Genomic DNA, 18028 nt, shown 5'->3' with positions numbered 1-18028 from the left:
AAGGGAAAAAGAAAATAGATTTCTGGATTTTCCCTTCAAGTAAAACTGGTCTCATAATTCCTCCCACCATGACAGTTGGCTGGAACTGGGGCAAACTAGGAAACTAGGTTTATTTCTATTGTTTTTTTTTTTTTTTCCCAGTACTAGGGTTTGAACTCAGGGACTTCACTTTGGACCACTTCACCAGCCCTTTTGTGTGAAGGGTTTTTCAAGAGTCTTGCAGAACTTTTTGCCCAGGCTGGCTTTGAACCATGATCTTCCTGATCTCTGCCTCCTGAGTGGCTAGGATTACAGGCATGAGCCACCAGTGCCCGGTTATTATTCTCTTAATAGATACATTCAGTGGCTAGTATTTTATAGCATGTGTATGTTTTTATAGTTGATACAACCAGATTATGTTAGGATGGTAAAATGTGTTGTCTACTTTCATGTAAGTGAAATGGTTCCTTAAATACCTAAAAAATTTTCACTTAAAAAAAATAGGAAAAAGCTGGATCTGGTACAAGCCTGTATTCCTAGCCATTTGGGAATAGAGGCAGGAAAGTTGTGAGTTTGAAGCCAGGCCAGGCAAAATGGTAGTGAAACCCTGTCTCAAAAACAGAATGAATGTAAAATAAACAGGCTGGAGGCATAGCTAAAGTGGAGCAGCACTTGCACAACTTGCATGGGCTCTGGACTCAATCCCCAGAAACACAAAACAAAACAAACCAAGTTCTCTCTCTTTTGACAGAGAGAGAAAAAGAGGCAGAGAAATGCTAAGTTTCCCCTGTCCTCTATGCTTACGTCTTTTGTTTTGAGACAGGATCTTACCAGGTAGCTGAGGTAGGCCTGGAACTTGGGAACCCACTGCCTCAGCCTCCTGAGTGCTGGGATTACAGGCATGCACTACAATGCCTGACATGTGAGTCTCCTAAAAGTTCTAATTTTCTCTGCATCAATATTGGCAGTTTATATTTTCCTAAAAATAATTTTGTTTAGGTTTTCAAATGTATCTGAAAGAAGCATTGTATTCAGAATAACCTTCTAAATCAGTAATCATAAGGTTTCTGTTTTTTTTGACACATAATTCTGCTTGTCTTTTCACACTTTTTATCAGCATCACCAATGTTTTTTCTATACAGTTTCTCTTTTCTACTAGGTATTATATGATGTCGCAAAAAGGAACACAGCCTTCCCACACATTCTTCACGTTATGTTCCCCACCAACACTCAAAACGATTATTTTCTATTTGACAGGAAATAAGAGATGTTGAAAAATTTTCTGACTTCATTAACTTCAAAGGAACTTTCTTTAAATACTCTGCCTACTGGGTAAGGTCTGCAGATAATTAAAGCCTTTCAATAAATGATAGAACTGATGACAAAAATGAACGTGAAAAGAATGACTAACATACGGTGAGCACGTGTTTATTACAAGGCGGCACAATTCTAAGCAACTTCTGTTTAATACACATAAAACTTTATGAGGTAGGTATTGTAATTATCTCCATTTTATAATTTCTACTGAGAAAAAGTACAGTCCTAACTGGGTGTGCTGGTCCACTTCTGTAATCCCAGCACTTATGGGGACAGGGGGCTGAGGAAGGGGGATCACAAGTTTGAGGCCAGCTTGTGCTACATGGGTGAGACCCTGTTTCAAAAACAAACAAGAAAGCCATGGGACCCAAGCCTGGCATGGTAGTTTATGACTGTAGTCCAAGCTGCTCCATAGGCTGAGGTGGGGGGATTGCCTGAATTCAGGAGCTTGAGACAGCTTGGACACCAAGCAAGAACCTGTCTCAAAAGAGGGGAAAGCCGGATGCTGGGGGCTCACGCCTGTAATCCTAGCTATTCAGGAAGCAGCAATTAGGAGGATTGCAGTTCAAAGCCAGCTTGGGCAAACAGTTCAAGAGACCCTATCTTAAAAAAACCCTTCACAAAAAAGGGATGGAGAAGTGGTTCAAGGTGAAGGCCCTGAGTTCAAACCCCAGTACCACAGAAAGAGGGGGTGGGGGGGAAGCAAGACAAAAGAAAACAAACAACAAAAAAACAGGGCCCAGTGTGACAGCACCTCTCTGTAGTTCCAGCCATTTTTGAGGCCGAATCAGGAGGATCACTTGAGCCCAACAGTTTTTAAGTTCAGCCTGGGCAACACAGCGAGACTCCTTAACTTGAATAGAAAATTCTCAAGAAGGATAAGTAAAAAAGTGGTAACAATTATTCTTTGGGAAGAGAAATGGGAAAAGAGATGGCAGTCAAAGGGTATGCTTGCCTTATTTGTGATATTTAAATCTTTTTATAAAAAATATATGCATGCCCTATTTCTGCAATTAAGATAAAAGACATCGTACAAAGCTATGCCTTGGAAGAACATCCATGAGCACATTCTAGAATGGCCACACATGCATTCTAGAATGTACCATGGCAAAATACCTGAAGAAATTACAATATCCATCAGTCAGGATTTAATAAAATGATACTATATTAACACAATGGAACATCATACAAGTATTAAAGTCCTTATTTACTAAGTGGGACGTTGTTCATGAATTTTTTTTTATAATTTTTTTTCTTGTAAAGAGCAAAAAGAATGAGCCATCTTCAAAAATTGAAAAGGTTGCCAGACATGGTGGCTCAAGACTATAATCCTAGCTACACTGGAGGTTGAGACTGGGAGGATCATATTCTGAGGCCAGCCCAGGCAAAGTTCTTGAGACCCCATCTCAACCAATGACTAGGACACAGTGGTGCATGCCTGTCATCCCAGCTATGTGGGGAATCACAACTAGAGGATTGCAGTTCAGGATGGTTCAGGCATCAAGTGAGACCCTTTCTCAAAGGTAACCAATGCTTGGGCTAGGGATGTAGCTCAATGGTAACAGTGCGTGACTAACATGTACATGGCCCTGGGTTTTATCCCCAGCACTGTAAAAACAAAACAAAACAAAACAAAAACCCAGACAAACCAATGCAAAAAGGGCTGGTGGAGTGGCTCAAATGGTAGAACACCTACCTAGGAAGCATGAGGCACTGAGTTCAATCCTAGTACAGCCAAAATAAAAATAAAAATTTAAAAAGTTCACTTCTCCTAGTTATTTTTTTTAAACAAGAATTTTATAAACCATGATGTAAAGAGAAACTTTACAGTCACATGAATTTAAAAAGGATTAAAATGTTATGTAACAATTATAGAAAAACTGGGAAAAAATAGTAAATGAAAAGCGCAGGATTGTATTTCTACATGAACTTTCTAATTTTTAAGATTAGAAGCATTGAAAGTATGGCCTTTTTCAATATTTGTTAGACTGAATAATCTGAGGTCGTAAGAAATATGAGCTCTTATTAAAAGGCTTCCAAAATATATTCTATTCATAGGGTATTTCTCCAACAGAATTTTTCTTCAGCTGAACAAGCTGCAGTTAACAAATAAAATATTTCTACATTCTATCCAGAGGGATTATTAACAATATAAATTATTGGAAATTGAACAGTTTTGAGCCTTTCCATACATTCTGTATGTTCTGGTTTATCACCAGTACAAATTTTGATGCTGGATAAGCTGTGAGCCATTACTAAAGTTCTTCCCACATTCTCTGATTCCATAGGGTTTCTCGCCAGCATGGATTCTATGGTGACTAATAAGCTGTGAACTCTGAGAATAGGCCTTCCCACACAACTTACATTCATAGGGCTTCTCTCCAGTGTGAATTCTCTGATGTCTGGTAAGATCAGAACCAGAACGAAAGGCCTTTTCACACTCTTTACACTCATAGGGCTTCTCACCTGTATGGATTCTTTGATGTTTAATAAGTTGAGAGCTCTGACTAAAGGCATTGCCACACTCCTTACACTCATAGGGCTTCTCTCCAGTGTGAATTCTCTGGTGCTGAGTAAAATTGGAGCCACTACTAAAAGCCTTGCCACACTCCTTACACTCGTATGGCTTCTCACCAGTGTGAATTCTCTGATGTCGAGTAAAGTTCGAGCCACTACTAAAGGCCTTCCCACACTCCTTACACTCATAGGGCTTCTCTCCAGTGTGAATTCTGTGATGTCGAGTAAGGTCTGAGCCACAAATGAATGTTTTCCCACATTCCTTGCATTCAAAGGGTTTCTTGCCAGTGTGAATTTTCTGGTGATGAGCAAGTCTTGAGGGATGTCTAAACGTCTTTCCACATTCCTTGCATTCATACGGTTTCTCAATGGTATGAATTATTTGATGTGCAGTAAACTGTGAGCCATGTCTAAAGTTTTTCCTGTTCTCTTTAGTTGCACAGTATTTCTCTCTATTATTAATGATTTGCTGCAGTGTAAAGGAAGGATGTTGACTGAAAGTAGGCACGTCATCACCAGTGATCATCAGCTCACTGAAATGTCTCTCCTGAGAGCAATGCTGCTTCTCAAACTGGCCATGACATTCCCAGTCATCTGGGAAACTGGAGCACTGAAGGCCACACTTGGCAAGTCTTCCCATGACTTCCCACTGGGCCTGCTCTAGTTCATAAATTTCCTTCTTCAGAAAAAATTTCTTTGTCTCAGATCTTGATTCCAGTGCTGAAAGAAAACATAAAAGCAATCACTCACCGTTATTTGGGAGAAAAGAAACTTCAGTTAAAATGTGAAAATTAAACTGATTTTCTTTTTTTAAAAAAAAGAATGAGAAAAGATGAGAGAGTAGAGAACACAGAAATACCAAGTTGATTATGTGATACATAGTAAGCACTCAACATTATTGTGGACCAGCATTCTGAATTAAGGAAGATACTTTGAAATTATACCTAATCTGTGTGGGCAATAACCCACACAGCAACTTTTCTCTGAAACCTACAAGGTGTTCAACCTGACCATTCATTATAACAGCAGAGTACAAAATAGAAACTTTAAATCCGTTCTCAATGACACTGACAGACATGGCTGTGATAAAACAACTTATCAGAAGAAAAGACGTCAGAATACCTATAAGTGAAAGTCATGGGAGGGAAAGTAAAAACACAAGATAGACAATTAATCCTTCAGCAAAGCTGGGTGTGGTGGGTCATGCCTGCAATCCCAGTACTTGGGAGGCTGAGGCAGGAGAATGATGAGATCAAGGCCATCTAATGAGCTACATTAGAGAGATCCTGTCTCAAAAAAAAAAAAGACAAAATACAAAAAAAGCTCAAACTGTGAGCAAGAACAAAACTTTCAATGTTTAGCCCTTTGCAGAAACATTAATTTGACCAACCATCCATGTGTGAAAACAACCTTCACAGATGCTTGACAATACGGGGTGATAGATGAGATTACAGCACCTGGGTGAAGCACAATAATTAAAAAAATGAAGCCAGTGGCTACGCCTGTAATCCTAGCTACTCAGGAAGCAGAGATCAGGAGGATTTAGGTTTGAAACCCACCTGGGCAAAAGTTCTCAAGAGTCTATCTTGAAAAAGCCCATCACAAAAAAGGGCTGGTGGAGTGGCTCAAGGTATAGACCCTGAGTTCAAACCCCAGTACTACAAAAATAAAAATAAAAATCAGTGGGGTGGTGGAGTGGCTCAAGCGGTAGAGCACCTGCCTAGCAAGCATGAGGCCCTGAATTTGAACCCCAGTACTGCCCCAGTACCACACACACATAAAAAACAATAACACTAGTACAGTATGTCTTGAGGGATAACTAACTCTTCCTTAAAAAAAGAAGGAGGCAGGGTGTGGCAATACACGCCTATAATCACAGCACTTAGGAGGCTAAGGCAGGAAGATCTTGAGTTCAAGGCCAGTCTGAGCTCAGTCAGAGACTGACTGAGATCTTGAGTTCAATGCTCAGTCTGAGACCAGTTTGGTCTCAAAGCACCAAATAAGTAAATAAATAGGTTGAGTTCAAACCTCAGTTCTACCAAAATAACAATAATAATAATAATAATGTAAGTCAAGTGTTGGTAGCTCCCACCTGTAATCCTAGCTATTCAGGAAGCAGAAATCAGGAGGATTGTGGTTTGAAGCCAGCCCCATGCAAACAGTTCAAGAGACCCTATCTTGACAAAACCCATCACAAAAGAGAACTGGAGGAATGGCTCAAGTGAAAGAGCACCTGCCTAACAAGTGTTCAAGGCCCTGAGTTCAAACCCCAGTACCATTAAAAAAAAGTATGAGTGAATCAATAGGGTTTGGAACCCCTGAATCAAAAACTAAAAAACAGCCAAGTGCTGGTGGCTCACATCTGTAATCCCAGCTACTCAGGAGGCAGAGATCAGGAGGATCTCGGTTCAAAGCCAGCCTGGACAAATAGTTTGGAGACCCTACCTCAAAAAAATCCATCACACACACACACACACACACACACACACACAAAGCCCATGAAAAGATTTGCTGGTGGAGTGACTCAAGTGATACAGTGCCTGGCTAGCAAGCATGAGGCTTTGAGTTCAAACCCCAGTACCACCAAGAAAAAAAAAAGCCCATGAAAAAACCCAACACAGAAAAAGGGCTGGTGCTCAAGGTTTAGGCCTTGAGTTCAAACCCCAGTACTGCAAAAATAAATAAGTAAATAAATAAAAAGCTTAGTTAAAGAAATCTTCGGCAATGTAGGAAAATACATATTTCAGCAGATAGTGATGCTCTTACAAACTAAAAGAAGATGAGAAGCTGGAAAGGAACTGGATCCAATACAGGTAGAAAAGAAAATCGGGAGGATGATTTTAACAGCTAGTTAAAATTATGAGATGAGTGCAAGAGAAGAATAGCAGGCCTTGTGCTAGGTAAGGGGAAGGTAAGATCACACAAAAGCTCAGGCTGAAAAGGTCTTACATTTGCACAATGCCTGAAGACTTCAAGGGGAGTGTCCCAGCAGCATGTCAAGGAAACAGTCTCCCCAACTAACCAACTGGGCGGATGCCTGCCATGCTTCACTTACCTGACCTCTGGCCTCTTGTCAGCTCTCTGTCAGCCAACCAGGGCTCCTTCCCTTGCTCCAAGTACACGATCACATTTGGTTTGGAAATGGAATGTCCTGCTGACAAAACAAGCAATGAGACAAACGTATAATAAGACTGCCTCAGAATTCAAATCCAGTGCCTTCATTGTAAAGAAAGACATGACATTACAGGAAGGGTCAAAGAAAGATACAACAGACTTACGGAGCTTCCTAGAATATTTGAACTAGTCTCCATAACTCAGTGCAGCTTCCTTTTTCTAACTCTATAGTATTCAGGACTGTTCCTGTGAGAATAGGATGTAGAACAAACTGGTTTGTTTGTCTTATGGTTCTTGGGTTTGAACTCAGGGCCTATAGCTTGAGCCACTCTACCAGCCTTTATTGTGATGGATTTCTTCAAGATAGAGTTTCTCAAACTATTTGCCAGGACTGGCTTTGAACGTCGATCCTCCTCATCTCTGCCTCCTGAGTCGCTAGGATTACAAGTGTGAGCCACCGACGCCCAGCTGCCAACTGGTTTTTAAAGGTAGGTGAACATTTCATATTGGAGGAAAAAGACCCTTCCAAGGGCAGAATCTGAATTATTATGGACGGATGTCCTTACCCATTGAAACCAGGTTGCTGTAATTCTCCAACATCACATCTCTGTATAAATCTCTCTGTTCATCAGTCAGGCACGCCCACTCCTCCTGAGAGAAGTGTATGGATACATCACTGAACACCACTGACTCCTGGAACAACAACCGATTTTATGACTTGATTAACGAAGAGTTTTTGTGGGAGAAAGACAGAAGAAACAAGATTAAGGTGGAGGAAGTGAAATCCAGTGAGTCTATAAATATCTCCGAAGCAAGTGGATATGTAAAAAAGTAAGCACACCAGAACTGCTGTGCTGTCACAACATTCTGTTTCTTCTAGATAAAAGTGCCTGTGTTTAGTGGGAGGACTTTCATCATCCAATCAAAGCTGGGAAGGTGGGGACTCCAGCTACCAGTTTTTGCAATTAAATGAAATTGTACATACAATGCCTCACAAAACACCTGCCATACAATTATCAATCTCATGTGATCTTTCTCCTCCCTCTTAACTAAGAGTAAAATCTGAGAATAAGGGAGATAGACAGGACATTAAGAGCATCCAGAGATGACACCAGATATATAAAAGGCATTAAGAGTCAGAGTCAACAGAATTCTCAAGATTACCACTAAAAGCAAGAAACAATAATTCATTAATATCCTGGTGGGGGAAACAAAAAGCAATTCTCACCTAGAGTTCTATAACCAAATTATCATTCTGAGTGTTTAAAAAAGTGACATTCCTAGACATACAAGGACTCAAGTACAGTTTCCTAAGAAACTACTGGAAGGTGTGTTATACCAAAATAAGGAAGTAAACCAGAAAAGAATATGACATGGGATTCAGGAAACAGGAAAAGCACACAGGAGAGTGGTGAAAGAAGATTCAGGGAAAATAACCAAAGGAAAGTAGCAGGAAAGGTGAACAGCAGACCCAGACAGTAATGTGATCAGGTGGAATCATGGAGAGAGAGAGATGGGGAGGGAATCCTATGTTCAGAAGTGATTGATGTGTTTCACCAGATAGAAAACATATTGACTGGCATGTGGCAATGCTACTGGAGATCTTAGATATAAACACAGCCTTCTAAGCAAACATGGGCAAAACATAATTAAGCTATAGGGCTGTAATCCCAGCACTCAGGAGGCTGAGGCAGGAGGACCATGAGTTCGAGGCCAGCCTGGGCTACATATTGAAACATTGTCAATATGTTTCAAAAGAAAAAACAAAACAAAACAAATAACCCCAGGAAAGTGATGAAAGGTTATATTATAATAATAAAGCCATGAGCTGCCTTAGCAGAGAAGGATGTTTGCAGCAATAATAACTTGACAGAGTTGATTTAATTAAAAATGGTAATATAATCCATAAGAATTAGGAAAAATGAAAGGTCCAACATGGGAAATATGTTCATCAAAAAACAGCAATTAATCCAGGCAAGGTGGCACATGTGTACAATTCCAGCACTTGGGAGGCTAAGGCAGGAGGATTGTGAGTTCCAGACCAGCCTGGGCTATGTAGCAAGACCCTGGCAAAAAAAAAAAAAAAAAGCCAGCAATTAAACCACATTTGAGAGTTGACTGAGGGCAGTGGCCTTTTAGGAGGGGAACTGGTAATGGAGCAAGATGGAATTCATTTTACTTCACTTGGAAGCATATGTAAATGGCTATAAAATATTTTATCTTAGAAAATTAAATTCACATATATATATGTATATACGTAATTTTTTTTTTTGGTGGTACTTGGGTTTGAACTCAGGACCTCACTCTTGCTAGGCAGGCATTATTGCTTGAGTCACTCTGCCAGCCCTTTTTTGTGATGAGTATTTTCAAAATACGGTCTCTAGAACTATTTGCTTGGGGCTGGCTTCGAAACTTGATCCTCGGGATCTCTGCTTCCTGAGTGGCTAGGATTATACATATGACCCAAATTATACACCTATACATATGTATATATGTATATATTTAACAGCTATCTCTGTCTCTCTCTTTCTTTCAAGGTGCTAGGGATTGAACCTAGGACCTTCTGTATGCCAGGGCTCTACCACTGAGCTATATTCCTAACCCTAGGATGTTTTGAGACAGGGTATCACTATGTAGCCTAGGCGGTCCTTAAACTTGTGAACCCTCTGCCTCTGCTTCCTTAGTGCTGGAATTACAAGTGTGTGCTACCACGCCAGCATAAATGACAACTTTTCTTTTGCCTTTAGACATGTAGGCAGGAGGTGATCAAAGACCTCCCTAATGCTGGCCTAATGATATTTATAACTACCACTGCCCAATTCTAAACTCCCCTTGCTCCTGAGTTATAGGAAAATGATGAAGGACGATCCAGATTCTCACAACACGTACTGATGTCAGTTTTTCATGCATGCTTAGTGGACTGTCAGAGCTCTGACCAATGGCAACTCCCAAACCCAAAAGGCTCATAGACCAGGGGATCTTGCCATGTACTAAGACCAAGATCGAAGAAAACCATCACACATATTTTCTTACTGGAAAATGCAGGTGTGGAAATAATTAGGGCTTTTCCCTATGAGGTACCCTAATTACTCATTTCCATATAATCATACCATTGTCTAAGCAAATTAGAATCATTAATTTAGTTCGGGGAGCATATTTCTGTCTTATCAGGATTTCTGGCAGAAGCCTGAGATAGGTAATACTGAAGGACTTAGTACATGAGAATGTAAACACCGTTTAAAAGATGAGGGGCCAAACACATTTACTCACGCCTGTAATTCTAGCTACTCAGGAGGCAGAGATCAGGAAGATCATGGTTCAAGGCAAGCTGGGCAAGAAGTTCTTGAGAACCCAATTCAATCAACAAAAGCGGGATGTGGTGGTATGCACTTATCATCCCAGCTATAAGGGAAGCATAAATAGAATTGCAGACCAGGCCAGCCATGGCATAAATACGAGACCCTATTAGAAAAATACCTAAAGCAAAAAGCACTGGCAGTGTGGCTCAAGTGGTAGAGTACCTGCCTGGCAAGTGGAAGGCTCTGAGTTCAAACCCCAGTAAGGGTACTAGGTTGTTTAGGAAGAAATGCAACTTAGGTTCCAGAAAGAGGATGCTAATAACCAGTGTAAAAACTAAAACAAAAATATTTTTAAATCTATCCTATATCACACCTTTTTTTTTTTTTTTTTTTTAAAGAGACAGGACCCAAGTAGCTGGGACTACACGTATGTACCACCATGTCTAGTTTTGGATTAGACTATTTTTTGTTGTTTGTTATTTTTCAGCCTCAAACTGGTAAATCCTCCATTCTCAGTTTCCTGAATGGGGTCAGACCATCTTTACACTAAGTAATTCACAATCAAATAAGTCTTTTTGATGAAAGTGATAAACAATTTTTGGATGAATTGTAAAATTCTGATTAAAGACATGCTGATGACTCACGTCTATAATCCTAGCTACTCGAGATGCTGAGATCTGTAGGACTATGGTTCCAGACCAACCTGTAAAATAGTTTATGAGACCCCATCTTGATATAACCACAGCAAAATGGCCTGGAGTGTGGGAGAGCACCTGCTTTGCAAGTGCACCCTGAGTCCAAACCGCAGAGCCACCCAAAAACAAATTCTGACTAACATTTCTTTAGAGAAACTTGTTATCTAACCAATTTCTTGACAAAGAATTTACTGTAACTTAAGAGTGTAAAATTTCTAACTTCTTTTTTCTTTGAACACTTCCTCCAACTGAAAAACTTGAATTGACCCCTCCTTTACAGCAAGGGTGAAGTACTTTCACACTAAACTGTCTGAATGGGTTTTTTTCAAACAATAAAAAGCATCATAATGAAGAAAGCAAATGTTTACATGTACTAGAGGCAAAATTTACTCTTTGAGTGAAAAGAAACAGTACCTCACCTGAGTCATGGCTTTGTATAAAACGTTCCTCTTTTGGCAAAGTGTAGAGCTGTGACAGGCAAAAGAAGATCCATGAGACCTCACTTGAGTCAATCCCAGGGTGATCATTTCCCCTCTGTGCACCCCCTCACATGCACACTCTTGAGGGGTATCAGAATACGTAAATCTCTCACCATCCCTAACTCTGAAGAGTCAGGCTTTGGATTAGAACAGCACAGATCTGAGCATAACGGATATAGTTTGAATAATAAATGTTTGCTCACACACACAAGCATCCGCACATACAGAGATATAAAATTCTTTCTACTGTAATTATGGCATCTAATATACACTACTATTTTAATTCAATATATCTTGGAATGAATCTCAACTAGCACATACTGTGATATATAAATGTTTCAAAAAATGCCTTGTATTGCATTAAATGGATATACCTTATTTTATTTAATCATTATGATTGCTTCATCTTTCACTATAAAAATGTTATAATAAATATCCTTTGGTGTGTATTTTAACCTATATAGCATACAACTATTCTAAATGATTAGGGTTTTTTTTTTCTTTTGATACTGGGGCTTGAACTCAGGGCCTACACCTTGAACCACTCCACCAGCCCTTTTTGTGTTGGGTTTTTTCGAGATAGGGTCTTTTGGACAATTTTCCCGAGCTGGCTTCAAAACACGATCCTCCTGACACTGCCTCCTGAGTAGCTAGGATTACAGGTGTGAGCCTCTGGCACCCGACTCTTAAATGATTAATTCTTAATCGTATAGTTGCTCAAACACTATATACATTTTAAGTTGGGATATGCCTTGGTCAAATCAGTTTTCAGTAAGATTGGGTTATACAATCAGGTTCCAAGTCCTGACCAATAAATGATTGCCTTGTCTAGTTGGAGAAGGTTTATGTGGTTCATGGGTCTTGGCTTAAAGATAACAGAAACCCAGAAAATCAAACAAAATAATATTACTGACCCAGAAGTCTGTCTTCTGCCTGCATCTATGAAACTATGTCAAGCTAACTTGTTAGCTTATGCATTGGGTAAAATACCAGATACTTCGCAGTTCGTGACAGAAACTTGTGGTTTTTGATTGGTATCAGAGGTATGAGTGTGAACTGGTGGTTTCAAAATATATAAACAATAGGTATATAGATTGATCTATCTACTGAATGTTGTAGAGACATTTGTATATCTTTTGGTCTTTCCAAGGACCCGAACTAGGGCAGCAGTAGTAAGCACATCAAATGCCCAGATCTCGGTTTATAAATTCGTTCTTCAACAAAATAAACTAGAGCTCCTTGAGGAAACTGCTGATTCCAAGGCCAGAGCAGGAAAAGCACAAGATGGGCTTAGAATACTTATTGTATCAGAAAATAAGAAAATGCTTTTCAAAAAAAGGCATTTTATCATGGTTTCAGAGATTTTAGTAAAAGAAAAAAGAAGGCATTTTGAAAGGACACAGGACCGAACTAAAGGGGATCCTAACGGTCAAATGTGGGTAAAAAAATTAATAATAATAATAAAGGATCAAAACTCAAAGACTAAAATGAATACACGAGCCTATAAATAAGTAAATATACACACAGGGAAGAGACAGCTCTTCCTTACAGGAAAATTTAAATTAATCAATGTAGAAGAAAAGATACAGAAAAATCACCAAACATCAAAGTATTATCATAGATAAGATTGATAAATCGAGGGGGAATAAAGGAGAATGATGGGGGGGTATGAATTCAACTATAATATATTGTAAGAACTTCTGTAAATGTCACTATGTTCCCCCAGTACAATAATATAATAATAAAAAAACAAAGACAGATCATGGTTATAAATTGGTGTTAAAATTAAAAAGCAAAGCCAGGCATGGTGGTACACATCTGTAATCCCAGCACTCAGGAGGCTATGGTAGGAGGATTGTGAGTTTGAGGCCAGCCTGGTCTACATAGCAAGACCAGCAAGAACCTGTCTCAAAAAAAGAAAAAAAAAATTAAAGGGGAAAAGCATAATGAGAAACAGGGTTTTTACACAGCCTCAAATTTCCCCTTGAGATATTTATAAAGTAAAAATGGAAAAACCGTAATTTTACAGAGGAGAAATCTGGCAAAACCAACTCACCCAAATGATCAACGTTAACATTACAATCATGAGATACAATACCATCATCTAACTCTAATACAATGCACTGAGAGGAGTGACCACATCTGTGATCTTCTTGCCAAAAATGCATAGTCTAAGTTTGAACATGAGGAGACACCAGACAAACTCAAAGTGAAAACCATGCTAAAAAATAACTGGCTAGCTGGGTGCAGGTGGGTCCCGCCTGTAATCCTTGCTACTCAGGAGGCAGAGATCAGGAGGACTGTGGTTCGAAGCCAGCCTGGGGAAATAGTTCACGACACCCTATCTCAAAAATCCCACCAAAAAAGGGCTGGTGGAGTGGTTCAAGGTGTAGGCCCTGAGTTCAACAGTACCAGGAAAAAAAAAAAGGCTAATATTCTTCAAAAGCGTCAAGTCACGAAAGATTAAAAAGGAATAAAAAATTATCTCAGATGGGGAAAGATTCATGAGACAAGACAAACTAGCATGGGACCTTGTATTATACCCTAAAACAGAAAAGAACAATTAGCAAAATTTGAATATGGACTGTAAAAAGTTAAAAGATTTTATTTGTGTAAGTTTCCTGGGGTTTTTTTCTCTCACAATTGTACAGTAGTCATGTAGGTGAAAAATATATGTGAATTCTTTACAATGTTCACAATATGAAAATAAAAAAATTTAAATGAAAAAACCTAAGATAAAAAAAGGCAAAAATGGGTAAAAGAACCTGAATGGACACTTTAAAAAAAAGAATATTCAAGCCAGGTGTTGTGGTGCACAGCTGTAATCCCAGCACTCCTGAGGTATAGGCAGGAGGACCTGGACTTCAGCCATCCTGGGCTGCATAGGGACAAGCTGGTGGAAGGGAGGGAAAAAGAGAGAGAGGAGGAAGAGAGAGAGGAAAAAAAAAAAAGGGAAAGAGAGAGAAAAGAATATACAAATGGCCAATAAACATAGGAAAAGGTGAAATGCAGATTAAAACCCTATGAAATTCAAGTACACAACCAATGGCATAGTTAAAAGATTACAACAGGGCAAAAAGTTCACCAGACCCCCATCTCAACCAATAAAAGCTGAGTGTTCTGGTACACGCCTGTTATTTCAGATAATAGTAATCATAAATAGGAGGAAGACTGTGATCTAGGCCAATCCATGAGTAAAGCGAGACTATCAAAACAACCAATCAATGCAAACAAAAACAAAACCACCACAAAAAAAACAGCTGGGGGCATGGCTCAAGTGATAGAGTGCCTGCTTAGCAAGTGCAAAGCCCTTAGTTCAACCACCAGCACAGGAAGAAAAAAAAAAAAGTATCGATTAAACACACACCTGCTGGGAGCTGGTGGCTTATACCTGTAATCCTAGTTACTTGGGAGGCTGAGATCAGGAGGATCATGGTTCAAGGCCATCCTAGGAAAATGAGTTGTGAGTCCCCATCTCCAAAATAACCAGAGCAAAATGGACTGGAGGTATGGTTCAAGCAGTAGAGCACCTGCTTTACAAGTGTAAAGCCCTGAATTCAAATCCCAGTCCCACCAAAAACCAAAAACCTTATACCTGCCTTATAATGTAGCAATTCTACTCCCACCTATTTATCCAAGAGAAATTCATTCATATATTTACCAAAAATATGAATTTTTGTATTGGCATGATTTGCAGTAGTCTCAAACTGGAAACTATCCAAATACAGTGCAATCAATTAATACACTGTAATATATCCCCAAATGTAAGGAGAAGTACAATTACAATGAGCAACATGGATGAATTTCATACACAAAACACGGAACAAAAGAACCAGGTGTAAAGGGGTACATGCCATATAATTTCATATATACACTACTGGTGACAGAAGTGATTGTGGAAGAGAAATGACTGAGAAGAGGCATGAGGTTCTTAGCAAAACTCCTTTTTTTTCTTTTCTGGAGACAGGATTACACTATGTAGCCTATGCTGGTCTTGAACTCACAATCTTCCTGCCTCAGCCTCCAGAATGCTGGGATTACAGATGTGCACCACTTTACCTGCCTATGGCAAAATTCTCTATGTTGATCTAGGAAATCGTTACACACCTGTATACTTTACTCTATATGCTAAATCTCCTGAAAAATTAAAACAAGATTTTTAAGCACATTTTAAAATGTTTTGGTAGGGATATGGAATAATAAGATGTGTCAAACATTGCTATGCAAGTGCAAATCTTTGCATCATTTAGTAAAATGGAAGACGTCATAATACTGGGCAGTTCCACTGATGGATCACGTAAGCATGTGCGCCCCACAAAAAAGAATCGTGGTCGCGTTGTTTATAAAATAAAAACCTAGAAATAACTCAAATGTCCACCATTACTGGAAGGAATGAGTAAGTACAGTATACTTCAAAGCCTGAAATACGAAATAGCAAAGAAACTGAATGCACTGCTATTATATTTAATTCGGTTGATTCTCACAAACATAGCTGTACAAACAAATATAACAAAAGACAAAGGACATAACAGCATTGGTACGAAGTTTAAAACGAGGAAAAACTACAATAAAATGCTTACAGAGGTATACATAAGTGAGAAAACTGCACACTATTAATGTACGCTAATTAAAAAATAAGCTACAAAACCCTCACACACACCTAATCACAAACACACAATGGGGGCATTCAGGACGCCCGCACTCGATCCAGCAGGGTCACACATCGGGAACTCCATGGGCCACATTTGCCAAACGCGCTCCCGGTCGCACAGTCACACGGGAACAGTCACAGGCGCCGCACGCCGCACCTGCTCACGTCACGAGCACACCGTGACCAATACGCACAAACACGACCCTACGGCATCCACGGCACGACCACTCGTCACAAGCCACCCCACAGACGCATCCCAGCAACTCAGTCTCAACTCTTCCTCTGGCACAATGCCCAGGGTTGGGCAATAGCCCCACCCCCACTCGGTTCCTCACCTCGGGCCTCACACGATTCCGAAGCAGCAGAACCCTCACAGCACTCCAGCAGTTGCAGGTGAAGCCCTTAAGGTCCCGCCAGCGCGTGACTTTAAGGCTAAATTCCCGCGAGAAGCCGAGGAGTCCTCTGGGAAACGTAGTCAGAGGCGTAACAGGGGGGACGAACAAGATGGCTCCTGATCTTCAGGATTACTGTTTGTACCTAGCAGTAGTGCCGCCAAAAAGATCGCGCTCCTCATCGAAACGCACCCCGAAGGCTTCGTCACTCATTGAAAGGCACTCCTAAGGCTTAGCGGATTAGGCGATCAGTCCCCAGCAGTCGCACCCAAAGAAAGCCACTCCAACGCGTTTGAGATGGTTGACCTTTATGACCCTCCGTGCTAGCCCGAGGAGCCGGAGGAAAAAAGGAGGGCAAATTTGCGTAGGATGGTATTACGGACCGCTGCGCTTTCTGGGAAATGTAGTTCAAAGCAGAGAAAGCGGTGGATGGGCGGTGCGAAGGTTTCTCAGAGAAAAACCCCACTGCTTAGCCACACATTGGAGACAAATTCGAACGCTTAGTAGTTCCCAAAAGTGCACCGGCACAGGTTTCCTGGGCCGCAATTTCCTCTTTGTGTGGGGGTGAGTTGGCTTGCTGTGACCCAAAGCTAGTCTCACAAATAATGCAAGCTGAAGAGGTTGGAGACCAGGAACCTTTAAGGGAATTGGGGAAGCCCCGCGCCGATGGGTGACTCACGCCTGTAATCCTAGCTTCTTGGGAGGCTGAGATCGGGAGGATCGTGGTTCGAGACCAGTACCGGCAAATAGTTCGCTGAGATTCCCCCATCTCCAAAACAACTAAAGCAAAATGGACTGGAGGTGTGGCTAATGCAGTAGAACACCTGCTTTGAGAGTGTGAAGCCCTGCGTTCAAACCCCGATCCCACTGGAAAAAAAAGAATAGGGAGGCTGAAAGGGATGGGGGAGGATTCGCCAAACGTGCGACGGGTTCAGGGACGCAGAAAAAGAGGAGTTTCTGAAATTGTGAAGCAGTTCATGTTCTCCTGAGCTACTGAGTTCAGTGTGTATGGTGAAGGCTATGGAGAATCGGGACAATGAGGTGGGGTTTGCAGGAAGCAAGTAAGGGAGTGTTTCATAGGTGGTGGGCGTCCATTGAGATAAACCGCATTCAGAATTTGTGTGGATGTGGAATTGATACTTTAAAGGTATTGCATACGTTACTGGGATTGTAAATATGGGGAGTCAGTCATCTCTGAGCTTCATCTGTAAAACAGTAAGGGTGGATTTTTCTGGAGCATTAACTTTTCTTGAAGATTAGAAGGGGGAAAGTTTATGCAGTTAAGCTTATAATGATTTTAAAAATTGCGGGGTGGGGGGAACGGGGGACCTCGCGTTTGCTATGCAGGCACTCTACCACTTCATCCACTTCACCAGCACTTAAAATTTGATGTACAGCTGGGCATGGAGGTTCACTTCTGTAATCCCAGCACTTGAGAGGCTGAGGCAGAATTGAGGCAGGATAGACTAGGGACATGGGACATGAGAAGCAGAAACTAGGAATTTAGAAATAAACTTGATATTAATGAATAATCTGATTTAAAAGACCCAAACACACTTTCTTCTTTTCATTGAGCAATAAAACT

The 18028-nt window shown here is 40.5% G+C and overlaps 1 protein-coding gene across 7 annotated transcripts in view; it reads right to left on the bottom strand.

Annotated features, from left to right (window-relative positions):
• The window catches only part of LOC109678509 (uncharacterized), a 171492-nt gene that overhangs the window by 98186 nt on the left and 55278 nt on the right, over positions 1-18028 (bottom strand). Inside the window, exons 1-5 of one of the 7 annotated variants that reach the window (XM_074058348.1) lie at positions 16387-16795; positions 11341-11389; positions 7494-7620; positions 6869-6967; positions 3553-4533 (exon numbers count right to left, since the gene is read on the bottom strand). The exons of 5 other annotated variants lie outside the window; for them this stretch is intronic. In XM_074058348.1, coding sequence (XP_073914449.1) covers positions 3553-4533; positions 6869-6967; positions 7494-7620; positions 11341-11349 — 1216 coding nt within the window. In that variant the 5' untranslated portion in view covers positions 11350-11389; positions 16387-16795. Of the gene's footprint in view, positions 1-1391; positions 4534-6868; positions 6968-7493; positions 7621-11340; positions 11390-16386; positions 16796-18028 lie in introns of those variants that run through there. One more of the 7 variants, XM_020154030.2, reaches the window with a different exon arrangement.

This window comes from Castor canadensis, chromosome 16 (assembly GCF_047511655.1).
Source record: "Castor canadensis chromosome 16, mCasCan1.hap1v2, whole genome shotgun sequence".
Classification (NCBI taxonomy): domain Eukaryota; kingdom Metazoa; phylum Chordata; class Mammalia; order Rodentia; family Castoridae; genus Castor; species Castor canadensis.
Note: the sequence above shows the minus strand (reverse complement) of the source record. Positions and strands in the feature narration are given on the sequence as shown.